Source organism: Vipera ursinii (assembly GCF_947247035.1).
Source record: "Vipera ursinii genome assembly, chromosome: 2".
Classification (NCBI taxonomy): domain Eukaryota; kingdom Metazoa; phylum Chordata; class Lepidosauria; order Squamata; family Viperidae; genus Vipera; species Vipera ursinii.
The window spans coordinates 104,777,351-104,804,151 of NC_139513.1; the positions used below are offsets into that span (position 1 = coordinate 104,777,351).

At 39.1% G+C, this 26,801-nt stretch overlaps 2 protein-coding genes across 2 annotated transcripts in view; both read right to left on the minus strand.

The window, feature by feature from the left end:
* Positions 1 to 11,571: 11,571 nt before the first annotated feature.
* Positions 11,572 to 20,866, minus strand: MAT2B (methionine adenosyltransferase 2 non-catalytic beta subunit). The gene is made up of 7 exons (XM_083356880.1): positions 20,727 to 20,866; positions 18,628 to 18,822; positions 18,046 to 18,160; positions 17,609 to 17,761; positions 14,542 to 14,735; positions 13,404 to 13,517; positions 11,572 to 12,186 (listed from the first exon to the last, which is right to left on the minus strand). Exons 1-7 carry the CDS (start codon positions 20,787 to 20,789, stop codon positions 12,016 to 12,018), a joined length of 1,005 nt encoding a protein of 334 aa, XP_083213006.1. The 5' UTR covers positions 20,790 to 20,866; the 3' UTR covers positions 11,572 to 12,015.
* A 1,340-nt stretch (positions 20,867 to 22,206) lies between these two features.
* HMMR (hyaluronan mediated motility receptor) overlaps positions 22,207 to 26,801 on the minus strand; it is a gene marked incomplete at its 5' end in the record, with an annotated part of 33,748 nt that continues 29,153 nt past the window's right edge. The window contains 4 exons of the mRNA XM_083351322.1: positions 22,207 to 22,726; positions 22,981 to 23,143; positions 25,710 to 25,886; positions 26,626 to 26,725. Of these exons, the coding sequence (XP_083207448.1) occupies positions 22,692 to 22,726; positions 22,981 to 23,143; positions 25,710 to 25,886; positions 26,626 to 26,725 (475 nt within the window). The 3' untranslated portion in view covers positions 22,207 to 22,691. The remainder of the gene's footprint in view (positions 22,727 to 22,980; positions 23,144 to 25,709; positions 25,887 to 26,625; positions 26,726 to 26,801) is intronic.

Below are 26,801 nucleotides of genomic sequence, written 5' to 3' on the forward strand. Positions count from 1 at the left end.
TTAGAAATAGTTTAATACTATGATACTTTGGGACAAGAAAGAAATTGCTAAAGCTTGATATGCCCAGCACATTAAACTAGTACAATACACTTAGAGCAATCATATCATTTGAAACTGATTCAATTCTGATTAAAGTCAATGTTTTAGAAAGTGTATATACCTGAGTTTTAACTCCTGTCATACTCAGGTTAGAGAACTTATCTGAAGGTAGTCATTCTTTCCACCTTTAAATCAAAATCAAGAAAACTTTTAAAGTTAAGAGGGATTATTTAGGTCACCAAGTCCAATTTGATTTATTTGTATCCCGCCTTTATTATTTTTACAAATGACTCAAGGTGGCGAACATATCCAAATACCATGTTTCCCCGAAAAATAAGACCCACCTGGAAAATAAGCCCTAGCCTGATTTTTTGGGGGTGGGCCTAATATAAGCCCTATCCCAAAAATAAGCCTGTGCAGGATGGGTTTGACCAGCACAAGAGGCAGCAAGCGTGTGGGTGCTGAGGGTGTCTGGCAGCAGCCTGCCGGCCCCTTAGTGCAGCACAGGTGTTCTGAACCAGCCCTCTTCTGGCCTTGTAAAGGCAAACCCCTATTTAGAAAGAAGAGACTGGAGAGCATCCAAGGCTAAAAGGCATCCGCCAAGATTTATTACGCAGTTAACAAAAACACTAGAGCTTGTCTTCTCAAGCGGAAAAGTTGCTTCCAGCAACCAGCCCCTCCCCAAACACTCCTTTTATAGAGAGCTCAGGGCGTGGTCTCCCTGTGCCTCCTCCCGAGGAGTCCCACATTCTTTCTTTGTTTGTTCCTGCTCGACTGCCTCCTGCGTCGGGCGTCCTTGAACAGGGCCAGCTGTGGGTCATCATCTTCCGCACTATCGGGCTCACGCAGCTGAGAAGAGGGCCCCGGCTGGGAACTCTGCCAAGCCTCCACGCCATCATCAACCGGTTCGTCTCCCACACGGTCCTCCTCCCCCTCATCTGAGTCATCCGACACATCTGAGCCGGCTGCCGAAACCACAGGCTGGCCCTGAGTCACAACACCAGGTAAGTCCAAGTGCAGAGGCAGAGGTGGGTGGGAGGCAGGTGATCTGGATGTGCTGCATGGCTGTTTGGCTCATGGGAGGCTCGCGGGAGGCTTGCATGGTGGCACCGGCAGAGACAGAGGCGGGGAGGCAGGTGATCCTGACATGCTGTGTGGCAGCCTGCCCTGGTGCAGCCACAGGCAAGCCAAGAGATGGTAGGATGGAGTGGGTGGCACATCAGGATTGCCTGCCTCCCCCCTGTGCCTCTCCCTTCACTGCTGCTGGTTCTGTCATGTGATCCTCCTGCGAGCCAGGTGGCTGTGCAACACATCCGGATCGCCTGCCTCTCCCCTCCGTGCCTCCGCCTCTGCCTGGCTCAGCCATGCACTTTTCGCTCAGAGGGAGGACTGGAAGATTCATCTGCTTGCAAATGGAGCACTTTGAAATAGAGCGATTCACTTCATTTCAAAGCACCCCATTTGCAAGCAGACAAACTGTCATGCCTCCATCAGAGCCTGAATCTGCGGAGGAGAATGAGGTGGAATGGGACCCTATGGAGGTCGAGGGAGGGATGTCTGTGGATTCAGATGAATGTGGGGAAGAACAGGCTGAGGCAGTCCAGGGCCCTTCAGGATTGGGACAGGATGAACAGGAGAAACAGAGTTTAGGCGATGAGCAAGGGCCACCCCCACCTGATTCTAGAGCATGGAGAGTGGAGAGGAGGGAACAATGCAGGCAGGCTCAACTACTCGGGAGGAGAGCTTCCCACCCCTCTCCAGAAGGCACACCTGGAGACTGAGATTTAAGGAGACGCTATGGGGAGAGGTATTTGTTGGGAACAAATGCTGATTCCTTGCAGTTTTGTGTGTTATTGCTGATCTCTTGTTCTGTGATTCTGCTTTGAAACCTTGAAACTTTGACCATTGGACTGACTGACAACGTTGCTTGGATGTTCAAAGACCTCGGACTGTATTTTGGCTTCTCTTCTGAAACTGCTCAGGCAAGCTTGTATTCACACAGACTAGTTAGGTTTATGATGTATGTGTCATTCCTTGTTATCTCTGTGGGCCTTGAGTAAATTCATCTCCTAATCAGACTGTATGTGAAATTACTTGCAGCCAGAGGTGGCTGAAGGTGTGTGTGTTGTTTGGAGGCTTGCCAGAAATGTGGGAGCATTTGGGGAATATTTGGAGCAATTAAAGGGAGGTTTGAATTCCCAGCTGACTGCATTGCCTCTAAGCTGTGCCCTGGGACATGACACAAACCTTCCAGTCTCCGTCATTTCTCCATCTGGGCAAAAAGTGTTTGGACACCTATGGGGCTCTTGGCAATGGAGCAATTTTCTCTGTTCCCAAGTGCTCCTTAGGCGCCCAATTACTTTTAGCCCAGAGGCAGTCTGGAAGCTTTGTCTGCTTGCAAATGGGGTGCTTTGAGCGATTCGCTCCGTTTCAAAGCACCCCATTTTCAAGCAGAGAAAGCTTCCAGTCTCCATCATTTCTCTGTCTGGGTGAAAAATGCATCTGGACTGGGAAGCCCTGTAAGCTGTTGCAGGTGTGGGCAAGCAGATGGTGGGAGGGAGCAGGCGGGCAGCCACAAAAAAAAAGACATTCCCCTAAAATAAAACCTAGTGGGTCTTTTGGTCAAAAAAATATATGACCAGGTCTTATTATTGGGGAAACATGGTACACCTTCTTCCTATTTTCCCCACAACCCTGTGAAATGGTTCGAGTTGAGAGAGAACAATTGGCTTTGGCTGACTGGAATGAAAGTCACCCAGCTGGCTTTCTTGGGTAAAGTGAGACTTGAACTCAGAGTCTTATTAAGAAAAGCACCACCAGTCACAACTATATAGCGTTTTACTCAGAAAAGGTGGCACATTATTAGTCTTTGTGATCTGACTCATAACCAGAAGAGTGGAGTCATAATAAACCTTCCAGTGTTCTGAATAACTGGTTCCCATATTGAACAGCTATTGTTCTTAGGACTTTTCCCTTGAAATTCAGCTAGAATCTGTATTCCTGTTACCTAAATCAACTATACTCATCTAACTGATTAATCGAGAAAAATAACAGAAGTTGACTTTCTTCCTACGAAATACTCTTTTAGGATCTTCACACTTTTCCAGGATAAATGTCTCCCATCACTTCAATCTCTTTGTTGGACGTATTTCCTAGTCCTCTGATTATCTTTACTGATCCTTCTCTTAACCTCAGCCTCTTGTCTCAATCTTCCTTAAAGTGTGCTGCCCAGAATGGCAAACAATTCCCAAGGTAGCCTGATCAGTGCAAGAAAAAAACACAGAAGTATTAATTCTTGTTTAGAAAATCTAATTCTATTTAGGCAACCTAAAATTTTGGTGCATGTGTGTGTATGTATACTTGGAAGCTACTTCATACTGTCAAGTAATGTTTAATTTGTACTGTTACTCTTTTTCATAAATACTATTACCATATATCTCTACATCCCTCATGTGCATTTGTTTCCCAAATAAATCACTCTGCATGATCTTTGCATTGTTAATTTCATTCTGTTCATTTTCAGAACATTTCACTAACATATCAACATTGTTTTTTCTTTAAATTATTTCTGTCTTTGATGTATTAGTTATGCCTCTTCAGATTTTATGTCATCTCCATCTCCGCTTTTCATCCAAATTGCTAATAAAATCCATGTTTCTTGAAAGACATGCAATTTACTTTTGAAAAATAACTTTTTTTGAATCTTGTTTCCAGCCTTACAAAAGGACAGATTCCTATTGAATGTTTATTTGTATATCATATTTATAAGCCCACTCACAAAATATGACTCTGGGCAGAGTATATTCAAAATATAAAAAGGCTTTTTTAAAAGAAAAAACGATACCAAAATTAAAATTACTATTAAAAGACTAGGAGAGTGTGTCAGATAACACGAACAATGGAATCACCTCATTTCACTTAATCTTGCTTGCAAAATGTCAACTCCTTCAGTCAAATGAATAAACCCAGCCAAACTGTGCGAAACTTTAATAATCTGCTTGATGTAGTAAAGCTGCTGGTCCAAAAACAGGGAGGCTATGAGTTCTAGTCCCTGCCTTAAGCATGAAAACCTCACTGGATGATATTGGAGTAGCCACTCTCTCTCAGCCTAACTCCCCTCAAAATAGGAGGAACTATTAGGAATGTTTACCATCTTGAGTTATTTAGAAAAGCATAATAATAAAGGAGGAATTAAAAGAATTGTTGTTGCCTAGATATCCACAAAGATATACATGTAAACAGTCTCTTTCATACTGCAATAAATGATGAGGACTTCTCCTGACTCTAACTTTGCATAATTATTATCTTTACAAGATAACGACATTCATTCAGTTCAAGTATTTTAAAGGAGCTAGTTTGATCAGTTAGCATTGGATGAACATGGCATTTCACATCAGCCTATAATAGTTGTAATTGTCTGTTGACTCCACCATAATGATCAAGTCTTTTGACATCTCACTTATTCTTGCTTGCAGCATGTGACCTCCTTCAGTCAGTGTAATGAATAATAGGCTACCATTTGGGGTTTTAGCAAGTTCAGCACCATCCATCTTCATTTTTCTTCATTGACTTCCCACTGTCTTTTTGCAGCTTTGGATATTTATATGAATTACTGCATTTATCACTTAGGCATCATTATTTTTCTTTGTTCACACATCTTCTCAAATTATTAATAGAGATGCTTTGACATCATTTATTTTACTCTTATAAATGTTTCCCAACTGCTGTTAAATAGGGATGCATCAGAGAATGGGAAAAAAACCCTTCATGTGAGAGTGGAGGAAGACAAAAAACAAAATAGGATCAGAACTTTAAAATTCAGCTTCCTAAGACACCATTTTTGCTACTTAAAGAGAAACTTTTAACAGACCATAGTTTAAAAGATATCAGTGAAACATATATAAAAAGCAGCATGGAAGAAAGAAAGGTAGTTATGATAATTGGACAAAGCTTTGCCACTTCTTTCATGATTATGTCAGAAAATTATAAGGCTTAATTTTCAATAATGTGTTTAAATTGCATAAAAAATAACCTTATGCAATCTAGAGATGTTTTGTTAGGTGTATATTTATACACATAGGTTTACTGTATGTACATTTTGGTATCTGTCTTTGTAAAACAAACACTGACACATCAAAATAGGGCAGTTAGCCTTCTATGCCCACTAACTATATTTCTGGGTTATGAAAATAGGGGATTTTTCCAGACTTTGCTCCCTCCCTCCCCACTTCCTACTCACATATAGATGGGCTATGCAAGGATTGTCACTCAGATTACTGAGATCATGCTATAATTGGAACAAATAACAATTCCATTTTGTCTACTTATAGGACAACTGAGATATTCAGCAGTTCAACTGTCAAGGATCAGTTTATTCCAAAGAAAAAGCATGTTCACCAGATTTTTCTACACACACTTGAGTAACTGTTTCCAGGTTCATTTTCACAGAATATTTTTGACAGCTTCTTCAATTAAGGACTCTTTTGTCCTTTAAACAAATAACTTTAGGATTTTAGTCAACAACCAAAAAGCGTTCAGCTACTTTCACTTCAGTAATTTAGGCCAGAGGTCCCCAATATTTTGGGCACCAAGGACAAGTTCCATGGAGAGATGTTTTTCCGCAGACCAGAGGGGGTGTGGTTTTGTGTGTTGCCTGCCTTTCATGGATGGGGCTTTGCTTGTTTGTGCGGACCAGTTGCTGGCATGCTGTGGACCAGTACCAGTCCACAGACTGGGGGTTGGGGACCCCTGCTTTAGGCCACTCTTAGGGAAATTCTTCCCTAGAAAACCAGTCACATTCTTAGCATCCTAAATTCCAGTTTCTAAACATATATGCATATACACATAAACATACACATACATACATACATATATCCCTAATGACTATGAAAATATGAATCCCAGGCATATCTGTACAGTAGTATAAAATCCTCAAACTCTGGGATGAATACAAAACAGCTGTTTATTGTTAAAAAAATAAAAACAATATAAAAACAACTATTTACAACCTAAAATAACCTTAGCTTTCACTGGTCCACTGCCAGCATCATCAGAGTGAGTGTTTGGGATGGGGAGTTCGTTTATAAACACTGTTGACTCAGTGCTCTATCCATTGATCGTGTAACGGGGCTGCCCGTCCTAACCGTAATTGCTTTAGTTGTCCCGCATCTCCTTGTGCGTATTCCAGTCTTGCTACTTTCTTTCCTCCTATTGCTCCTTCCTTTGCCCTTCCTATTCCTGTCAATTCTGCCTTTCCTTGCTGTACCCCCTCTCCTGGCATATCTATCTTCTCCACCTGTCTTTCTTGCGTCCGGCCATATGATGTTATTTGCTGATCCATCTTCCAAACCTCCCCCTCCCACAGTCACTATGGGCTGTGTATCTTGATCTGACATTGTGTGTGCCCTTCCATTGCCACCCCCCCTTCCCCCTCTGGTGTATCCACTTGTTGTTTCTGCCTTCTGCTGTTCATTCCCGTCAATCCCATCTTCTCTGGTCATTCCTTGTGCATAAGTGTGTGCACACATTGCGGTGCCCTTCCCCCCTGCCTTGTCCATGCCCGGTCGATCAGAGTGGCTACTGGATCATTCCTAGTCCTGCTCTGCCGTCCATTGTTCTCTGCGCGCAGGCATGTGCATGTGTTACGGCATTTTTCCCCCGTCTTGTCCGTGCCAGATCGGCTGGAGTGTTTGCAGGATCATTCTTAGCCTTGCCTCGTCTGCACTCAGCAAGCTGTTGTTCATCCTGCTTCTTCTCCCTGCGAATCGCGCCATCCTCCTCCGCTTGCCATTCTTCCCCCAAGGATACCTGCATTGCTCTGCCCCTACCAATCCATCAGATCCCCTCCAGCCATCGGGTTGGGCATACCCATGTGTCTGTTTAGCCTCCCTGTTGTTCCTCCCTTTCCTCTCCCCTTCTGATCGACTCCACTCCCTCTAATTGATCTCCATCCATATGTGCACCCATTGGATGTGGTCCGCTCTCTCCTCGACCCCTCCACATCCAGCTGTTGGGAGTTGTCAGACTCACTTCTTACCTGTTCCCACCAGTCTCCTTTCCCCACATGGGTCATGTAGTTGTTATCTTCCTTGGCTCCTCTCCTTCTGAACATGATCAGCATTTTGGATTGCTCTTCATGCGCTTTCTATGCTTAATATGCTGGTGGTAGCTCCATATGCCGGTTGATCGAGTATGTGTCTGACAGCCAGGCTTCCCTAAGCAGCCGGCCTTCTTTGGAGGCATCCTGAGCAATAGCTTCTGCCCCCATGAAGTCAAACAAGTGGCCATTGCTGGCCATGTGTGTCCATATTTGTGAGTACTGTTCCTGCCTTTTGACGGCCAACTTATGCTCATGGATTCTGGTTTTAATCCGTTTGGCCGTGTCCCCCGTACAATTGCACCAGCAGTCCTTACATTGTACTGTATAGGCCACCAATGATTTCTCTTCCTCTGGTAATGGCTCCTTGGGGCACATCATCTTGGTCCAGAGTGTTAGGTTAGATCGATGGGCCACACTGACACTATATGGTGCCAGTATGCATGCCGTTGCTTCCGATACCCCATTGATATAGCGTATCGTTTTCCAGGTTGTTGCCTCCAAATTGTTCTGCACTCTGCGGGGCCCTTGGTGTCTGCTGAATCGCCAGATGAAGTTGGTTGGGTAGCCATTCTGCCTGCATATGCAGTGCAGGTGGGCACGTTCTGTTTGCTTGGCTTTCCTTGTATTGCAGCATGCATGAGAACAACTTGCCGAACGCAGATGGCGAACAGGACTGGGAATGATCCAGCAGCCACTCTGATTGACCGGGCATGGACAAGGCAGGGGGGGAAGGGCACCACAAGAAGATATGCCAGGAGAGGGGGCACAGCAAGGAAAGGCAGGATTGACAGGAGTAGGAAGGGCAAAGAAAGGAGCAATAGGAGGAAAGAAAGTAGCAATACTGGAATACACTGTCTGTATGTGTGTATATATGTATATGTATATGTATATGTATGTGTGTGTGTGTATTCTTTAAAAGGAAACTTACTGCTGTTTAATGAAAGTTTAAGCAATTTTTTATACAGCAGGATTGCTCATAAGAGTTTTGATATACTGTATGTAGTGAATTGAAACCAAAACTACAACTGGACAATCATAAAAGTTAATGAACCTTCATATTTCTTACACTGCTAATATCAATGTCCTTCCCTATCTAATATAAACAGGGATTTAAATAAGTGCCTCGGAGGCTGCTAGCACATCTGAGGCTTACTGTTTGATGATGTTTCTATAAATATATTTCCAGGGAGTATTAAAGATAATTCATATTCAATACTCAATCTCTCTACACTTTCAAAGCATCCATTATGAATTGATTGATCTGAAGTGTTGACCACTTGTTAAATTCAAGTAATCTGCTGAAACAATTTTCCCACTACATTCAAATGTGGCTTATTCAACAGCATCACTTTTTTTCATTTTATTCTGTAGGAAAACTATATTTACTAACCTATGAACAACCAAATGTCCATAGCAGCTTCCAACCTGGAAATGAACATCTCTGTGTAATATACCTAGAACCTACATCGTGCTAAGGCTTCAGGACTATTACATACACTACATGCTCTCCAAATGGTCTAAAGAAGGGGATACAAATCTCATTCTCCCCTCCAAAAATGTTAAAACAAAAGTCATCATATAGTTGAAAAACTGGTAGGTTGAAGCATCATTATCATAAGTAACTTCAGTTTCACCAAGGATATTTGAGGGGCTTTGGCCACCATAATTTTTTTTTTCTCATTATCAGTTTAAAGTAGGAATTAACATTTAAATATCTTAAAATATATATTAATCTCAATGTAGTCTTCATTTTGACAACATTAACTTTGCCCCAAGACTTAATGGGACTTTTAACTATCAAATTATATTTACTGAAATTACATTCATACATTACATTTAGCACATTGTGATATAATTAAAAATGATATAAACCCAAATATTTCATGCAGCCTATACAAATGGTAAATCCTAATCTCTTACAGTAATTCATAGAGAAGCTGCCAAAGGCAGCAAATTAGCCTTGTTCCAGTTAACAGTATAACCAGAGTATTAACCATATTGCTATAGGACTTCAATAAGGTTTGGTAATGACACTGCATAATTACCAAGGATATCAGAGCATGTAAGAACAATTTATATTCATTGTCAAATACCCTCCGTTTCTTGAAAATAGCTATCCAGAGAAGCCAATAGTTCAGGAAACAAATTGAAAATTCATAAACAAAGAGCACCCTTACAGATGCTACAAGGTAATTTAGTCTGAAACAATTCCATTCTTAATAACCCCTAGCCATTGGGTAGATACCCAACTGTAATCCAATGAATAAATGATGAAAAACTTTAGCCTTTAATTTGATTTGTACCATATCAAAGGCCTTCCTTTGATAGGAAAGGAAGAAAAATAGAACAGTTAATTCTATCAGCTACAGTATGTATAATATTAATCACCAGTTGCACGTTGTCAGTTGCCTATTTTTTTTTATAAATCCAGATTGATGTGGCCGAATTATACATATTACTTTATGTAGTCTCCTGGATAGGGAGATTATTTTAGCATTCACATCAAGCAAAGGTATTAAACTAGTTTGTATATCTTGTGAGACTGTAAAATGATAAACAGAAAATAAAATGATTAAATGATTGCAGATCTCTAACTATGTACATGCCAGTAAGTCTGTATTTATTTGGAAGTCCATCTGATTCAAGGACTTTCCTAGCTTCACAGATTGCTGAAATTCTGTGATTTCTTGTAATGTCAACAGCTGTATTTATTTTATCATCCCAAGAAATCTCTTCAGTACTTCACAGGAAATTGATAACTTCTTGTGCAGTTACCAGAATCCTAGTAGATATAAATATTATTATAACTATCATAACATAGATTGTTTTGGTAAATAACTGTCCATCATCAATCAGCCTGAACTGCAGGGATAAAACTTTCTCAGTTCTGTTGTTTCAAGTGATAAGCCAGTAACTTTCTAGCTTTCTCTTATGATTCCTAATATTTTTTGTCAATGAATTTCAAAGAATATTCAAATTGTTCTGAGTGCATTAGCTCCAGCATCTGCTTTGTTACACTATGTGCCTATTGAGTTCTTGTAAATGAATAAAACTTTTTATTTTTTTAAAAAAAGTCCTTCTTAATATATTCTATAAAAAGAGAACTCTTAGAAGAACAAGTTCAAATATCATGTAGAATTGGTTGAGTTATAATAGTTAAATTTCATACTTAAAAAGTCCCTGGAGCTTGGTTTGAGATTGCAATGGACTCACTGAAGAGTCTATAACTAGATAAAGTAGAAGAATATTGTTTTTTTAAAAAAATCTAATTTGAAACAATTTTGAAATACATGTTAAAAAGTTTATTCTCTACATTCTGCATTTTAAAACACCCAAATATCTTAGATTAAATTCTAATATATATGCTTGTAATTCCTTCCAAGTTTAAGAAAGTGAAGGTGTTTTTTTTAAAAAAAGTTCTAATTTCCATAAGAGATTTTTCAATAAATATAACATTTTTATGTTAGTGATGGAGGCCCTATGACTCAAGAGTTTAAGCCTAGCTTGTCAGCTGGAAAGCTGACAGCCTAGGTTTGAGATCCAAGTGCCATGCAAGGAGCGAGCTCCTGTTCTTGCCCCAGCTCCTACCCAACTAGCAGTTTGAAAGCATGAAAATGTGAAGAGATAAATACTGTAGGTACCACTTTGGTGGAAAGTTAAGAGTGTTCCATGTTTTATTCTGCACTGTGATGTCATACTGATCACATGACTGTGGAAGCATCTTCGGAAAAACACTGGCTCCCTTGGCTAAGTAATGGATATGAGCATTGTCCCCCAGAGTCAGACACGACTAGGTAGGGGAAACCTTTACCATTTACCTATTATGTTACTCTATCAGCATATTTTGAAGGAAAAGTCATCGGAATAAGCACAGATTTTTTTTTTCTTGGATGCATTACCTTGGGAGATCAGGGAGTAGCAGGAAAAAGGTGCTGTTTCAATGTATGTTATTTTCTGTTTTAGCAGAAACCTTGTAAATAATACTCCCATTAGTAAGGTAAAAATACTACATTTGCACTTTAAAAAATAAACTTAAAGTGGACATTGATTCCAAATTCTATTAATAAAGTGCTTGCATTCTTGTACTTCAGGTTTTGCCTTTTATTTTATAATGTAGTACCTGATGATGTCACACTGTCTGAAAATAGCTATTCTACAACAGCTCTCTTTACCCAAACAAGTAAAATTCTGTAATTATTTGGAATGTAATAAATCAATATTTCTTTGAATGGTTTTCAGGATTTTACCACCTCCAAATATTATTAAGTAAAGTGCAGGAAAATGTATTTTTATGACATATAACATCTGTTAATATACCTCAGTGTGCATTTACAACTGCATTTTTGAGAAAGAGTTGTCAACTGTTTAATACAATGCTGGAGTTTCAAGATGCAGTACAATGTAGAAACATGTAAAGTATAAGTACACATTCATTCCAAACAAAAATATATTTTATTAGAATTTTTTTAATCAGATCTAAAGCAGTTTTTTTAAATTTGAAATTGCATTGGAAACATTAAACTCCTGCATTACAATATTTATAGTAATCAAGAAAATAAATGCCAAGAGAGATCCTATCCAACAATTTTAAACACAAAAATTGCATGTGAGGAAACATTCTCATTCCATATTACTGAGGACTGCAATAATTGTAGATCACTAGATCTTTATGATAAGCCAGTGACAAACATAAAACATATATTAACAGCTTCAAACAGGTTTATTTTTTTATCAATACTTCTTACAATTTCACTAGTGCAAGACAATATTTTTACCTGATTGAACTTGAAACACAGAATGCTGAATACAAAACTATTCTTTCTCCCCTTTTTAAAAAAGTGCGTCATATACCATACTTACACTAAAATATCTACAAGCTAGTGGAACACTGTCTGTCTCCATCTCTTGTCAGTGAGGAAAGGCCAAAGTGATTCCTTGATCCCAGTTTGAAACGGAGTATGGTGACCAATGCCCAACATCAGAAGGCGGGAACAGTCAAGCTGAGCATTCTTAGGACGAGGAGCACCCAGCACTGGGCTATCTATAATCTTTAATTTAAAAGATCAATGTACTTATTGTTCAGCATAAATATATATATATATCAAAATGCAGTTGTTTCTAAGGTTCCTCTCTCTCCCATCCCCAAACCACTTTCTTCTCTCATATTGCAATATTGTAATAATCATCAGCTAGGAATCCTGAAATCTGCAAAAAGTGCAAAACAGAATCACCAATTATCTGACAAAGCACTTCTATCCAAGTCTTAGTCAAAGACTAAGTCAAAGATGCATGTGACATTAAAGTCATTTGTGTCTCCTGAGAAGAACCTTCTAAAGGTAGCCTTTGACTGTAAATTGAGCAAAAGTTACAGCTTGTCCTTGACTTACAACCATTCATTTAGGGACCATTCAAAGTTATAACAGCACTGCAAAAAATGACTTATGACTGTTTTTCACATTTAGGACGCTTGCAGCATCCTCGTGGTTACGTGATCAAAATTTGGACACATTGCAACTGGTACATATTTATGACAATTGCAGTGTCCCCCTTTTGCAACCTTCCAATAAGCAAAGTCAGTGGGGAAGCCAGTTTCACATAACAAAAGTGTTTCTAACTTAACAACTGCAGTGATTCACTTAAAAACTGTGACAAGGTCATAAAATGGGGTAAAACTCACGTAACAACTGTCTTGTTAGGCACAGAAATTTTGGGCTCAATTGTGGTTGTAAGTTGAGTTCTACCTCTACCTTACATTTCCCCTTTACTAAGAAACTAGAGGCATACAGAAAAGAAACAGAGGAATTCATTTCTAGATTTGATAAATTTGATATACTTTAAAATATTTCTTTTCTAATTTTCCAGGCTCTCGGGTGCCTAGAATTCCTTGCACTTGCCTTAATATAAACATTTATTAGATGAGTATTTACATAAAAGGCAACATAAAAGGACAATTCAGATAGTCACTCACTGGGCTATGAGAAACTATAATCAGAAAGCAATTTTTCGTCCCTTCCACATGGCGTCTTAATTGCAGCTGAAATTTCTTAGCTACATTGTTATATGGTTATCATTTACAATTGCAGAGACAAAAATAAGCATTGCTTCCCAAAGAGCCAAAGGAAGATCAAATAATTGGATTATCAATTTCAAAATTTTATTAGATAAAGATCAATTGTTCCTCAAGGATAACATTTCATAGAACTATATAAAACAAATGTCAAATATTTACCAACTACAAGCTAGCTCATTCCAATTAATTACTTACTGGTCTTAAGTGGCTACTAGGAAGACTGAAAGCATCAGCCATAGCACGTGCCATTTCATACTTCGTCATCTGCTCATTACCAGACCAGTGGAATATTCCCTTAATGGATGGATCCTTGGAAAATGAACAAACATACAATTTGAATTCATTTCGATTTTTCTATACTAAAAAGTTCTAGGAAGGGGAAAACAAATAACCACCTTTGTAGAAGGCCACCAAAGACTAATATCAGAAGCAATATTTAATTCAACGCACTGGTTTTTTTTTGCATTATTAGAACACTTTTTCTGCTACATAATGTAAAACTTACTATACATGTATTCAACAGCTACATGTTACTTTGTACATAATAGTGTTACTAGGGAAAAACCCTCACTGTATTGGTCTTCTCTAAAAGAATAGTTGTGGCTGTTTTACAACAGTTTTTGTTGTTATTGTGGCAAATAAACTCTAGCAATCCAAGATGCATTAATATGTTGCAACTTTAAAAAAAATCTCAGTGAGCTCTCTGAATATTAAAAGCATTAGATAATTCTAACTAAGTCTAAACTTTTAAGTGTTAAATGAATACAGCTCTTGAATACCCTGCATTTAGACTGGCAGCAGGAAGCTTCATAAATATAATGAACATCAGAAAGATAAGTGTACCGTTAATCACAGCTATTTCTTTTTAAAAATGTTTCAAAACTGGTAAATAAATACCAAATATATAGACATACAGTACATGGGAAGGAGGAGTTGACAAATGCAACTTTTTGATGGAGATCCCTTTTGTTTAAAATTTTGAATCATGTGGCTGTTTTTTTCAGGTAAGTATAAAAAATCTCTATAGTTATTTCATATCTTCCAACACCACTATTCTTCCAAATTCCTATTTAACTATTATCTCAATATTAAGACTACAGTATCATATTGTATTGAACATTTTAATCACATGTTCTTGTAAGTATCCTACATGTTTTAATCAGAACCTAATTACATCGTTCATATTGCACTGTAATCAGATACATATTATTGGTTTTAGGAAGTCTGCATATATTTTTGAAACCTCAAATACATAAAAAAAAATATTTGTAGACATTGAACATGTGAAGCAGTGCTTCAAACCTTGATATAATACATAAAAGAAAGTTCTTACCAACATTCGCCTCTCAGCTAGCTGTTGGCAAACAATGGCTACATCCTTGGCATATGTTGGAAACCTTTGCTGCCAGTGGTCCATATTGGCTGATTTGTTATTGAATTGCACCTTATCAAACATAATAGTCACAGCACTCTCCTCCAGCTTTTCAACTTCTCCATATAAAATAGGAATTCTAAGGATAGCAGCACCTAAGAGAAAAGAAAGAAAAGCCATCAATGTTGCACAAATCAAAATATATAACCATGCAATTGCCCAAAATGCTGTAAACTACACATCAAGAGAAAAAATATGGAAAAGGGACAGATTTAACTGGGACAAGCCAAATTATTTTACATATGGTATGTGAAAACTGCTTTAAAACTGTCAAAATTAACTCCAGATAGCTTTGTTTCCCATGATAACTTTGACAATAAAGTTATAAACCATAGTGCAATATTCCTAAGGTAATAATACCTGGGAAACTACCAACATGAGTCTGCAAATTGAACAGGCTCTGCCTGCCACTCATGAAAATGGAGCACGTGCGCATGCACTCACCCGCTGCTCGAACAAGTGACATTTCTAAATTCTGTTTTCACTTGTCATTATGGAGTGCTGAGTGTAGACTAATGAAAAAAATCATGAATGTCAACAACTGTAGAATCAGGCTGCAGCATAACAAAATTGACAAAAGTGAAGGGGGTCTGAATACTTTCCGAATGTACTGTAAGTAAGACCATTCAACTCATCATTATTTACCATGAAAGTCAATCACTGAAAAGGAAGCAAAACGGTATTTTAAAAGGAAGCAAACCGGTATTTTAAAATTGTGTGAGATCTTTTTATGGCCAATGGTTTAACTATTTACTGCAGCTTGATTTACAAAATAGCTCGAATTTATATTCTGAAGGGGTGAAATATTTTCATAAAGCCTTGAGGAATATGGGTGGTTTCTAAATTTGATAAATAAAATGATTGATAATTCATAACCCATCATTCTGTTATAACCCATAACCCTGTTATGTAATCATCCTTCCATTCAAACAATGAAAAAAGAGGTTAGCTATTGCTTACAGATAGATTAAAAACTAAACCATTTTAATTTTTCTTATCTATGACAGATCAACAATCTAACGTTACTTACATTATGCTACCAAAAGTACCAATACAAAGACAGAAATAAATATGATTCTGTGTCCCTGTTGTACTGTTTATTAAAGAAGAAAACTGAGAAATGTTAAGACTTGCAAGTGCTTGATAGAAACAGTAGACTGCAGTCTTTGGGGATGAAATGTTTGTCAAAAAAAAGTGAAAATGATTCTAATTGTGTTATTCTGCTCATGTTGCTATGTAGAATTCAATGCTGGATAAGTCAAGAGAAACATAAGTTTGTTTCTGTTGATAGTGAAACTGAAATACTTAAATATGAGTAATCAAACAGGAGGAGAAATAACTGCTGAACAGCAACATATACAATTAAAATATGTCAACACAATAAGGCCTGGATATTTTAGCAGCTTGAGTTCTTCTGCAGTCGCTTGCGGGCGCATGCCTTGTGGTGCATCGTGTCACTGTTGCCAATCATGGCAGGAAGCCGCATGGTTCATCATGTCGCTCGTACCGGTGCCGCCGCTCGGGCAGGACACGGTGTGCTTGTTGTGCTGCTTGCATCGGTGCCGCTGCTCACTGCAGGACACCACACATCTTGTTGTGTTGGTGCTGCCGCTTGCGGCACGCCGCATGGAGCAGCAGCAAAAGCATGGTGCACCCTGCAGCCTCCTGCTGTGCACCGACGCAAGCGGTGTGAAGATATGAAATAAATATAGAGATATGAGATTCTTTCTATATGTGTGCTAGCACTTAAACTAATCAACTCATATTGATTTGGTCCTGTTCTGTTCTGACTCCATCAAATATGTGAACACAAACCTGGGGGAAAAACATAGTAGTTAAAGATATAAAAGTGATACTGAATATTCCAAAAATATGGAATTTCACACTTTATGCAGAATTAATCTTGATAAAGACAACATTCTTTCTATGTGTCAACTAGTTCAAGAGATTGGCTCTTGAATCATTTTTCAAATTTTACTAAAAGATGTCAAAATACATTTTGATATGGTCTAAGTGTCTAAAACAGGGCTTTTCAACCAGTGGTACAGGTACCACCTGTGGTGCACTGGCACCTGGCAGGTGAAACGCGACCATCCTAGAAAAGTGTTGCGGGGGAGGGGAATGAGCTGAACTGGTGGCAGCACCGCACAAGCCTGAGCGAGAGATGGCTGCCAGGGCTCAGCAGAAGCACTAGAATCAGTGCCGCTTTCCAGCTGATCGACACTTCTTCGGGGCTGTCAGGGCTCAGCGGAAGCGCCAGGATCAGCGCCATGCTCCAGCTGGAGCTCGCCGCTGATCCCGGCATGTCTCCTGAGCCCAGAAGAAGCACCGTTCAGCTGGAATGTTGCAGCATCTCCAGGGTCTTGTGATTCATATTTATGACTGTCACAATGTCCCAGGGTCATGTGAAGTGACCAAAACCTGCTGCAACCACCCAGCAGATAGGGGGAATAAAAACCAAATACCCCCCCTCCCCACCCCCGCTGCCAATCCTCAACAGAAATGCTCACAATGAAAACCTCGGACAGGAGGAAGAGCGCCACCGGGCAGGCAGGCAGGTGTCTTGCTCGGCTGTGGCTTGGGGCGCACTTTTTTCAGTTTCACTGTAACTTCGAACAGTCACTAAGTGAACTGTTGTAAGTCTAGGACTACCTGTACTTCATCACTTTTTTCCTTTTTGGGGGGAGGTGTCATCCAAGTTTTTGACACCTTGCTAGACGACTGGTGGTACTCGGATGTTGCCATATCCTAAAAGTGGTACAATGGGTGAAAAGGTTGAAAAGCCCTAGTCTAAGGCCTGTATTAATATTATTTGGATTTTCCCTTCCTTTCCTCTTAGCTTATTTTAACCACAATAATACATATCTTTTTATTGTAATGTTGCCATTTATTGTTGTTTTTATTGTATCTCATTACTATAAAACAATAAAAGGGAGAAGGGGAAATATGTGCCCAAATATAAACTTACCTTCATTGTTTTTTAAAACTGCTCTTTCACCTTCTAGTTTGGTTCTGCCATAGAGATTTAGAGGATTTGGTACATCGTTCTCCTTGTAGGGAGGGTTTGTGCCATCAAATACATAGTCTGTACTAATGTAGATCAGAAATGCTTCCACTTGAGCTAAATTTGAAGGATAATTTATCATAGTTAAATGTGTAACAAAGGGACTATTCTATCTGGCCTTCAGTTCTTCAGTAAATTATACTACTAAGAAACTTGCTGAATCATACCAAAGACCTTCTATTTAAAATAGCAATCAGTAGATCCCACATTCCTCTTTTACCAAACCATGTTAATGAAACATTAACTGACAGAAATTCTTCAACACTGGTTGAACTACCTACACTTAGAATATAGAAGATAATAATTTCACCTTATTTTTTAAAAAATCAATACGTTTTTACCTGCTTCTTTTGCTAGGATTCCTGAAGCAGTCACATTGAGCTGAGTAGCAGCATCTGGTTGACTGTCTACAATATCTGGCCTTCTCTCAGCTGCACAATGTATTACCACATGAGGCTGGAAACAATACACACATATGAGTAAATTCATTCAAAAAGGACCACTGAAGTTTCATTTAAATACCCTTTATCTACCTAAACCTTCATGTTATATTGCTGAGATCCACCAGAATGTATACAAAATTTATCCATCCAAAATTCCTTTGCTGTTTAGCAGTTTCCTTATTTCTTTGTTCCAATCCAAGAATTTCAAAACATACATGAAGTAAAAAATTCTAGAAGTACGACCTTACTTTTAATAAATTCACTTCAATTCACTACTTTTGTTGAATTTTTTAAATGTATGATCATTCTACCAGTTTTCTTCTAGCATTTTTTAAAAAAAATAAAGTCCCAGTTGATTAAAAATAAAGTATTCTTGCTACATAATGAATAGGATATGCTAGTATTTAGGAAAACCAGTTAAAATTGTTAAGCAGTTCTGAACAATATGGGAAACATTTCCTTTCCTTTAAAAATCCTCACCTGAAAATCTTGGATTACACTGTGAATAGCAGCAGAATCTAAAAGATTAACTTGTTCAAACAAAGGTCGAGCTCTACTGTAGCCACAGCCAAGAGTGTGCCAATGATTTGCTTTAAATTCTTTATAAACAGCTCTGCCAAGGAGTCCAGTGGCGCCAGTAATTAGGACACGTCTATTTGGGATATCAACATCTTCCTAAAAAAACAAAATACAACCTATAGTCATATAAACTTATCAATGTTTTTTCCCAAAACTGTTGCACGCTCCTGCACATCTCTTTCCCTTATTTTTGCAAATTCAATTGAACTTAAGCCACAAAATAGCAGCTTCAATAATAACAGATTTGATGAGTCTTAACAGAACAGGATCAAATTAATGAGTCAGATTAGTTTAAGTACTAACACACATATAGAAAGAAAACATACTATGTTGTAATCACCAAAAGATGACTATAACTTAAAACTATTCACTGAATATCACTGAAATTGATATCTACAAAAAGGTTTATTGAAAAAATGTATTTTTTTGTTTTTATTTTACTTTATAAACTGTAAAGACAAAATTTCTTAAAAAAACAAAAACAATACAAAATTGCTTTTCTTCACCTATCAACCAGCAGTTTTTCTATCAAGATTGTGTAATGACACAAAGGAGAAACACAGTGTTACCAAAAGTCCTGCTGAAGTTTTACCTTATAATTATTCCAGAGTTGTTTCCATTCCAGACGAATCAATGACTTTTAGTAGGATTCTGGAATTATAACTGACATAATTATAATTCCAATTGCTTGTAATGAATAGTTATTGGAATTACACAACATTGATACTTGAGAGGTTTTTCTCTACTCTTTTTTTCCCCTTTTATGACTTGCCTTTTTTAGATTTCTAGGTCTGACAGCAAGTTCTGTCTTGCCTTTGTTGATCTGTACATTTGTCTGACATAACTTAGGAGCAAGGCAATAAATGCTCTGAAAATGTAGCTGATCAACAAAAGATTATTGGAATTTCATATTCCTATCAAGCACTTAAACCAGTTTAAACAAAACATAAGGTCTGTCCTTGAAGTAGAAAAGGCCCAAAGACTTGACAAATAATAAAATCAGCATTATTATTTTTTTGGGGGGTGGTGGTGACCATAAGAACTAGGAATGATTACTTCAGGCTATGCCAGGGGTCGGCAACCTTGGCTCTTTTATGACTCGCGGACTTCAACTCCCAGAATTCCTGAGCCAGCATAGCTGGCTCAGGAATTCTGGGAGTTGAAGTCCGCGAGTCATAAAAGAGCCAAGGTTGCCTACCCCTGGGCTATGCAAACAGTATGGAATTCTTACTGAAAGTTAGGAGGAAGCGAGATGCAAATAAATTATCCCAACTTAGTCAACAGAAAGAGCCTCCAAGTCTGTGCAGAGCCCCATTATAGAAAAACCTTAGGAATCCCATTAGAAGCACACTAATGCTGAAAAGCTGTTTACTAGGCCCACGATAATGGCACTGTGAATATTTAAATTTTATGCAATATTAAGACCAGAGTTTAACTGCTCGCCTCCGGACAGGCTCTTTTTCATTCAACAACAAGCAGCTTTAAACCCATCACGTGTATGGCTTATTTTAACAACTCTCCTCCCACACACAGTACTCACGGGAAAAAGGAAAGTCCCTCTATATAGCTCACTCCCCAGCCCCCCACGAGTGTTGATCATTGTTCGCCCAACCTGGCACTCTGCAGCTGGGTTGAATCCCAAGCCCTAAACCCTCCACGGTTAACTAATGCTGGCTGGGGATTATGGGCGTTCTGGTCCAACACGTTCAGAGACCAAACAGTAAAGGGGATGGGGAGGAAACTGTCACATAAGCACAAGAGGAAACCCTCTCTTTGAGCGCAGAGATCGGCGAGCCAACTCATGATTTGCAGCCCGAGGACCCCTTTAAGGCGTCTTCCACCCCACAAGGCAAGAAAGAGCAAGGATTGCCGTCGCCAAAGCCGAGCCGAGGAGCCGGAAGGGTGAGGCGGCGTAGAGGAGGCGCGGCCAGTTTGTTTACCACGGAAAAGCGGAGAGGACGGCGGAGGGGGAAGGGGGTGGCTTGCGAATCCTTCCTCACCTCCTCGAGCCAACAGCTCCCCGGCTCAAAATGGATGCGGAGCCCTTTCTCCCACCCGACCATCCCTCCTGCCTTGGTCCGTAGGCGCTGCCGCCGCCGCCGCCTGCGTTCAGCTGGACTATGGAGGCGGCCGTCGCAACCGAAAGTCCCACCCCTTTCCTCCAGCCGCACTGCTGATTGGTTCCTTTCCACCACGGGAGGCGGGGATCAGAGGGAGCGCCTCACTGCGGACGTGCGAGCGGCGTGCGCTATGGCGGGGAGGAGGAGCAAGGCAGCTCAGTCCAGCTGTTCCAGCTTGCGAAAGGCTTTCCCTGGCTTCTTTGGGAGCTGGTTAACTTTGTGAACTGGACTCCCCGCAGTATATATGCTTTAGAGCAGCGTTTCCCAACCTTAGGAACTTGAAGATGCGTGGACTTCAACTCCCAGAATTCCCCAGCCAGCATAGCTGGCTGGGGAATTCTGGGAGTTGAAGTCCACGCATCTTCAAGTTCCTAAGGTTGGGAAACGCTGCTTTAGAGACCCACCCTCGAGAAAGCAGCCGGGGACCGCCCTTTGTAGATTTTCCTATTGCGGAAATATTTAGAGCCGCAGGGCAAAAAAAATACGTGAAAACACCCTGACTCCGCCTCCCCGTGAATTGGAATTTCTTCTTGTTCTTTGCCTCAAAACGCTTCTTAAGTCAGGCTAACACAACTCTACTGGTTTAGTAGGCAAGACAGAATTTAAGTTGCTTTATTCTTTCAAGCCAGAAATCTTGGCAAATAAGATAACGTGTGGTAGGCATGTACTGAAAACCATGGAAAATAGGCGTAAAAATAACATGCACAAACTTGCCGCTCAGTTCAAAGTAGATTTGCTTTAGTACGCAGGTAAAAAGGAACCTGGTGAGCTCTTTTACATCCAGTTGAAAGTGAAACTGATAATTTCCTAGGGTGTTAAGTTTTACTTAATTGAAACTGTTAAAATAAAGTTAACAGAGAGAGGGGGGGAGGGGAAAGAAATCCAAACAAATTCAAACTTCAACATGTAGAAAACATTTATCATCACATCCAGTCCTGGACAGATCCTTACCACAAAGGCTTACAGAGCTTCTTGTTGATCCTTATGGGAATAGAATGATAAGTTCCACCGTGAAGTTAGTAATAAATTTTATTTTTTAGCATCATCAGCATTGAAAGAATTTCCCCAGGATAGTCAGATTGAGGATGGGGAAAAAATTGCCTTATTTGTTTTGCTGATGGAAGCTGTTTAATTAGCAGAAGTAACCAAAAAGCAACGTCTCTTCTGCCATCAATTATTAGTAAGAATTTTCTTTTGTGTTTGTTCTTTCCATAGAATTAGACATAGATAAGAAATAGGAAACTAAAGGACATGACAGTTACATATCCTAAGATTAAAATACAATTCAGGAAAGCAGCTAGTAATTGTTGTCTCACAAATTCCTTTTAATAAAACGATAATAAAATCAATAAGTACAAGCTAATACAAATAATCTTTAAAGTCAGAATCATACATGATGTATTTCAATTCAGAAGCAAAAAAACCCCCCAATTAACATAGTAATTAAAAAAATGAGTTACATAATGTTTGAAGACTAAGTACTTCCACAACTATGAGCTATTTATGATCATTGAAGCAACAGTTTCAATTTCTAAAATATACAAAAGTCAGAGTTTAACTATGTAACATACTCTGTGTGTGCATATAAAGAAGTTTCGCTTAGGTCTTGTGTACTGATTCTGCTATAAAAATTAATAGGCTTTAATTTAAATGTTTGATGATTATGCCCTATTGATATTTTTAGAATTGCTGTGGCCATTTGTATTTTAGACAGTTTAAAAGTACTAATTATTAAAATATATTTAAAGACAACTTTTTATTATAGAAATATAGATTGGAGCACACAAGGCAGTAGACAATAGTTTCTTGCAAAGATAAATCTCTCAAGTGTGAACTTGTTCTTCATCAGTGTAGAACAGTTTGATTTTTGTTCCTGTTGCCTGTTAAATAAATAACAGAAGATGATTGAAATTATTTTTAAATTACAGAAGATTTAGTATTCATTGCCTTTCTGATCTGTCCAATAACTGGAATTTGCCACCAATTAGTTAATTAAGCATCAATAAAATAAATGCATTGGTAGTGCTGAAAAGAATACACATATTAAAGCTACTCTGCTGGTTGATGTATACATCGAACTAATTCCCCAGGCCCAAGTTGTTAATATTTATGGAAGATACTTGAAAGTACTCACTTTCTTTAAAAGGTGTTTTGGGAGCAACGTTTTCTTTGCTAGGATGCTGAAAAGCTTTAGAAGGATCAAACCGTTTAATACCCTGAATTTCATTAATTTGATCTTGGAGCTCTCCCCTTGCTTGTTTTTCCTTTGCTACTTGGGAACGTAACTTTAATAACTCCTAAAAGAAAAAAAATCCCAATGCAAGATGAATTCCAGATATTACAAACATGACAATTTATGTCCCCCAATCAATACACCAAAAAAGATGAGTGATATTGTTTATGACAGACAAGTCACACTCACAATGTTACGTGCGTCGCAGGATGTATTGGAATTTTTTCCCCATTGCCGGCAAATTTTTTTAAAAAATCCCATTTATATCCCACCCTTCTCCGAAGACTCAGGGTGGCTTACAATCTAAAGCACAAATCAATGTGCTTAGCGATAGCCTTCATTCTATGTATATGCCTGTTTATTAGGCTTTTGCCTCCCCCCAAGCGGCATTATTACAAAGTCAGCTTAATTGCCCCCAACAATCTGGGTCCTCATTTTACCTACCTCGGAAGGATGGAAGGCTGAGTCAACCTTGAGCCTGGTGGGACTCGAACCTGCACTAATTGCAGGCAGCTGGTGTTACTTAAGGAGGCATTAGCCCACTGCTCCACCAAGGCTCTTGGTGTGGGCGCAGTTTTGTCATGATGCGTCCGGCCCGTGGGATGGCAGTTTGACACCCCTGGTTTATGAGGTTCAAAACATGACATGTATATTTCATTTGTCCTCTCTCTTGTCACATGTCAAAACTGCCATGCTCTAATCCAGTGGTGGCGAACCTATGGCACACGTGACAGAGGCGGCACTCAGAGCCCTCTCTGCTGGCATGCGTGCCACTGCTGGCAGTAGCAGGTCCATCAGGTTGCCACCACTGCCTGAACCAGGAGCCCTGCCCAGCACAAAGGAGACGAAGTGGCTGACTAGCAAGCTCAAGTAGAGGTGGTGGAGCAGAGATCACCAACCACTGTTGATTGGCAGTCTGGAAGAAAAGGGAGGGGGAAGCATTTTACGTGTGTGTGTGTGCACAGGGCTGCGAGCATGCGTGTGCTGCAAATGGGGCGGTGCTAGAGCCTGCATTATACTCACTAGCCCTGCCTCGTTCTTGCGTGGTGCAGCGCCTTGTATCAGCGCCTTGCAGCACGGTGGCCCATTTTTGTGCCCCTGGTTTTTGCGTGCCAGAGGCGGCACTCAGAAGCGCCTCCCTGCCCCCCCATCCCCGAGGGCAACATAATACTGATGCGCCCCTGGCACTTTGCAATAAATAAGTGGGTTTGGGGTTGCAGTTTGGGCACTCAGTCCCTACAAGGTTCCCCATCACTGCTCTAATCCAAACAAATGTTTTGGAGCCAGTTTGTGCAAACTTTGTGATTAGCAAGAAGCCAAGAGTAGGTATTAGTTTAGATTTATAAGAAAGGTTTATATAATAGGAGACAGGAGTGGCTACTGCACTGATTTGACATCAAAGTAAGAAGCCTTTTTTTAAAAAAAAAGTAGAACTCAGTGGAAAGGACTGAAATGGAAATGTGGAAAAATTTCTAGCAAATAAAACGGAGAAATGTCTGTTGAAAAGTTTCTTGGTTTTAAGACACAGAAAGTTTGATTAAGTCAAGGACTATCTATAATTCTAAATGGTTGCTTTCCCCAAGAGGACAAAGATATGATATGGAAAAGCATGCTGAAGACAAGAAGAACACTGTATTTATACTATACTTCCATGTATACATAGGATTAGTATTATTTTATACTGAAATTTTTAGTTCAAAAAACAAAAGGTTTTTCTTTCTTAGCAACTAAATCTAGGGAAGAACAGGAAAAACATTCATAGTGGTATGCGTGCAATTAGCTATGTTTGAAGCTGAGAAAATACGACTTTTATTTTATTGAGTTTGTTTTATCAGCCTAAATTTTGTCTAGTCCTATTATATTGTAGTCTATATAGTAAGAGACAGGGTTCTTAATTATCACTTCCACCCTTCCTAATTCTAATCCAGTTTCAGGTATATATTATGAAGTGGTCAAGTTCCTGATGGATGAATAGCCTATCCCTTGTTTTTTGCCTCTATTCTCCTTCAACTAGTATCACATGGCTAGTGTTGACTATTAATTTGAGGAATATGTGCTTTTTCCTTCCATAAATGTTGCTACTGCTGTTCTTGACCCTCATTTTTCTACTCACTTCTACCAACTGTGGGTCTTATCACCACTAAAGTTCCATGAATGTTGGCTTTTACTCCCTGCTAATTGATGGGGATGAAAGAATTAACATATGTTTGATTGTTTCATAGCTGTTTAATATATAGTCGTTAAATTACATATTAGCAACCCTGGTAGCAGGTTAGAATACAGTATTGCAGGCTAACTCTGCCCAATCTGGAGTTCAATCCTGATGGGGCTTAAAATTGACTCAGCCTTTCATTCTACTGAAGTCGGTAAAATGAGGACCCGGATTGTTGGGGGCAATATGTTGACATTGTAAACTATGGAGCAGTATATTAGTCTAAATGCTGTTGTTAAGTGCTATTGCTAAATAAACATTCTTTACTCACAAAGATAGCAATTTGACAGCATATTTTGAATTTTCCCCCACCCTTAACAGACACATGCAGAGTGGTTATTTACATATCCTTTGATATTTCTGTCTCTCCCTATCACAAATAAACATAAATCTGTGTCCTTCATAGAGTAGCACAGACCTGTTTTAGTTGAGTGTTCTCTTCTTTCAGTTTCACTACATGTTTGATCTTCTGCTTCTGATTCTGATGGCCTAGCAACTTAGCATAAGCATCACTAATTTTGTTCAGTTCTTCTTGGGTTGTACCATGTTCATTTAGAAGGGCATTTCTCTCTGCCTCATATGCATCTAACTGTTGCTGAAATACAAAGCAAGACATATGTTGAATCATAGATGACCAGCAAATCTCAAGGGATGTCCCTGTTTGACTTAACAGAATCCATAAGACTGGGAGGAGGTGATCCCTTTCAGTTATGCCACCTCCTTCACTGTTCAGAAGGGTCCCCCCATCCCCATATGGTACAATTACCAATGAAATAGGAAGAATTACTTGTCATGCTTGTGATGAAAAATTGTTCTGCCATCAGACTATACTTATGTTTAAATAATAATAACTGGAGAAGATACGAACACCTTCAAATAGAAATAGAATGACTGTGGCAAAGAAAGTAAAGGTAGTACCAAAAGTAAATAGGCTCCTTGAATACAATCCCAGAACAATTGGAGCACCACTTGATTATATTTGTTCAAGTAGTGTCATCACAAAATCACCATCAGTCAATTGCAAAAAGGCAGCTTTACATAGAACAGTTTACATCCTGTGATACCTTAACAACCATCAACATCTGCCTATTCCATGCCTTTGGGAATGATTTGATAGGTGGATAAAAATGCCAAATCCAGACTGAACATCTGATTGACTGTGCAACCATAACAACCAATTCATTGCAAGTGCCATCCATCAATACAGGGCATTTGTTATATTAAAAACATGGCAGCATCTTAAAACATAGTTAAAATCCAGGTTGATTTTGGAGTTCCAAAATAGTAAGTTATCAAATACTGCCCAAACCCATCAGTGCTTATTAAGGACTAACCTGAAAAGGTTTTACTTTATTATATAGGTCTTCATAGAGCACACGCCAAGTTTTTATATTCTTTTTGTAATCTGCTTCAATTTTTTCCTTAATGGTTTTCCTAGAAATAAAAAATATTGGATATGCAATTAAGTCTTCTAAATATCTCTATTTATCTAGGCAGCCATTCTCTCTGT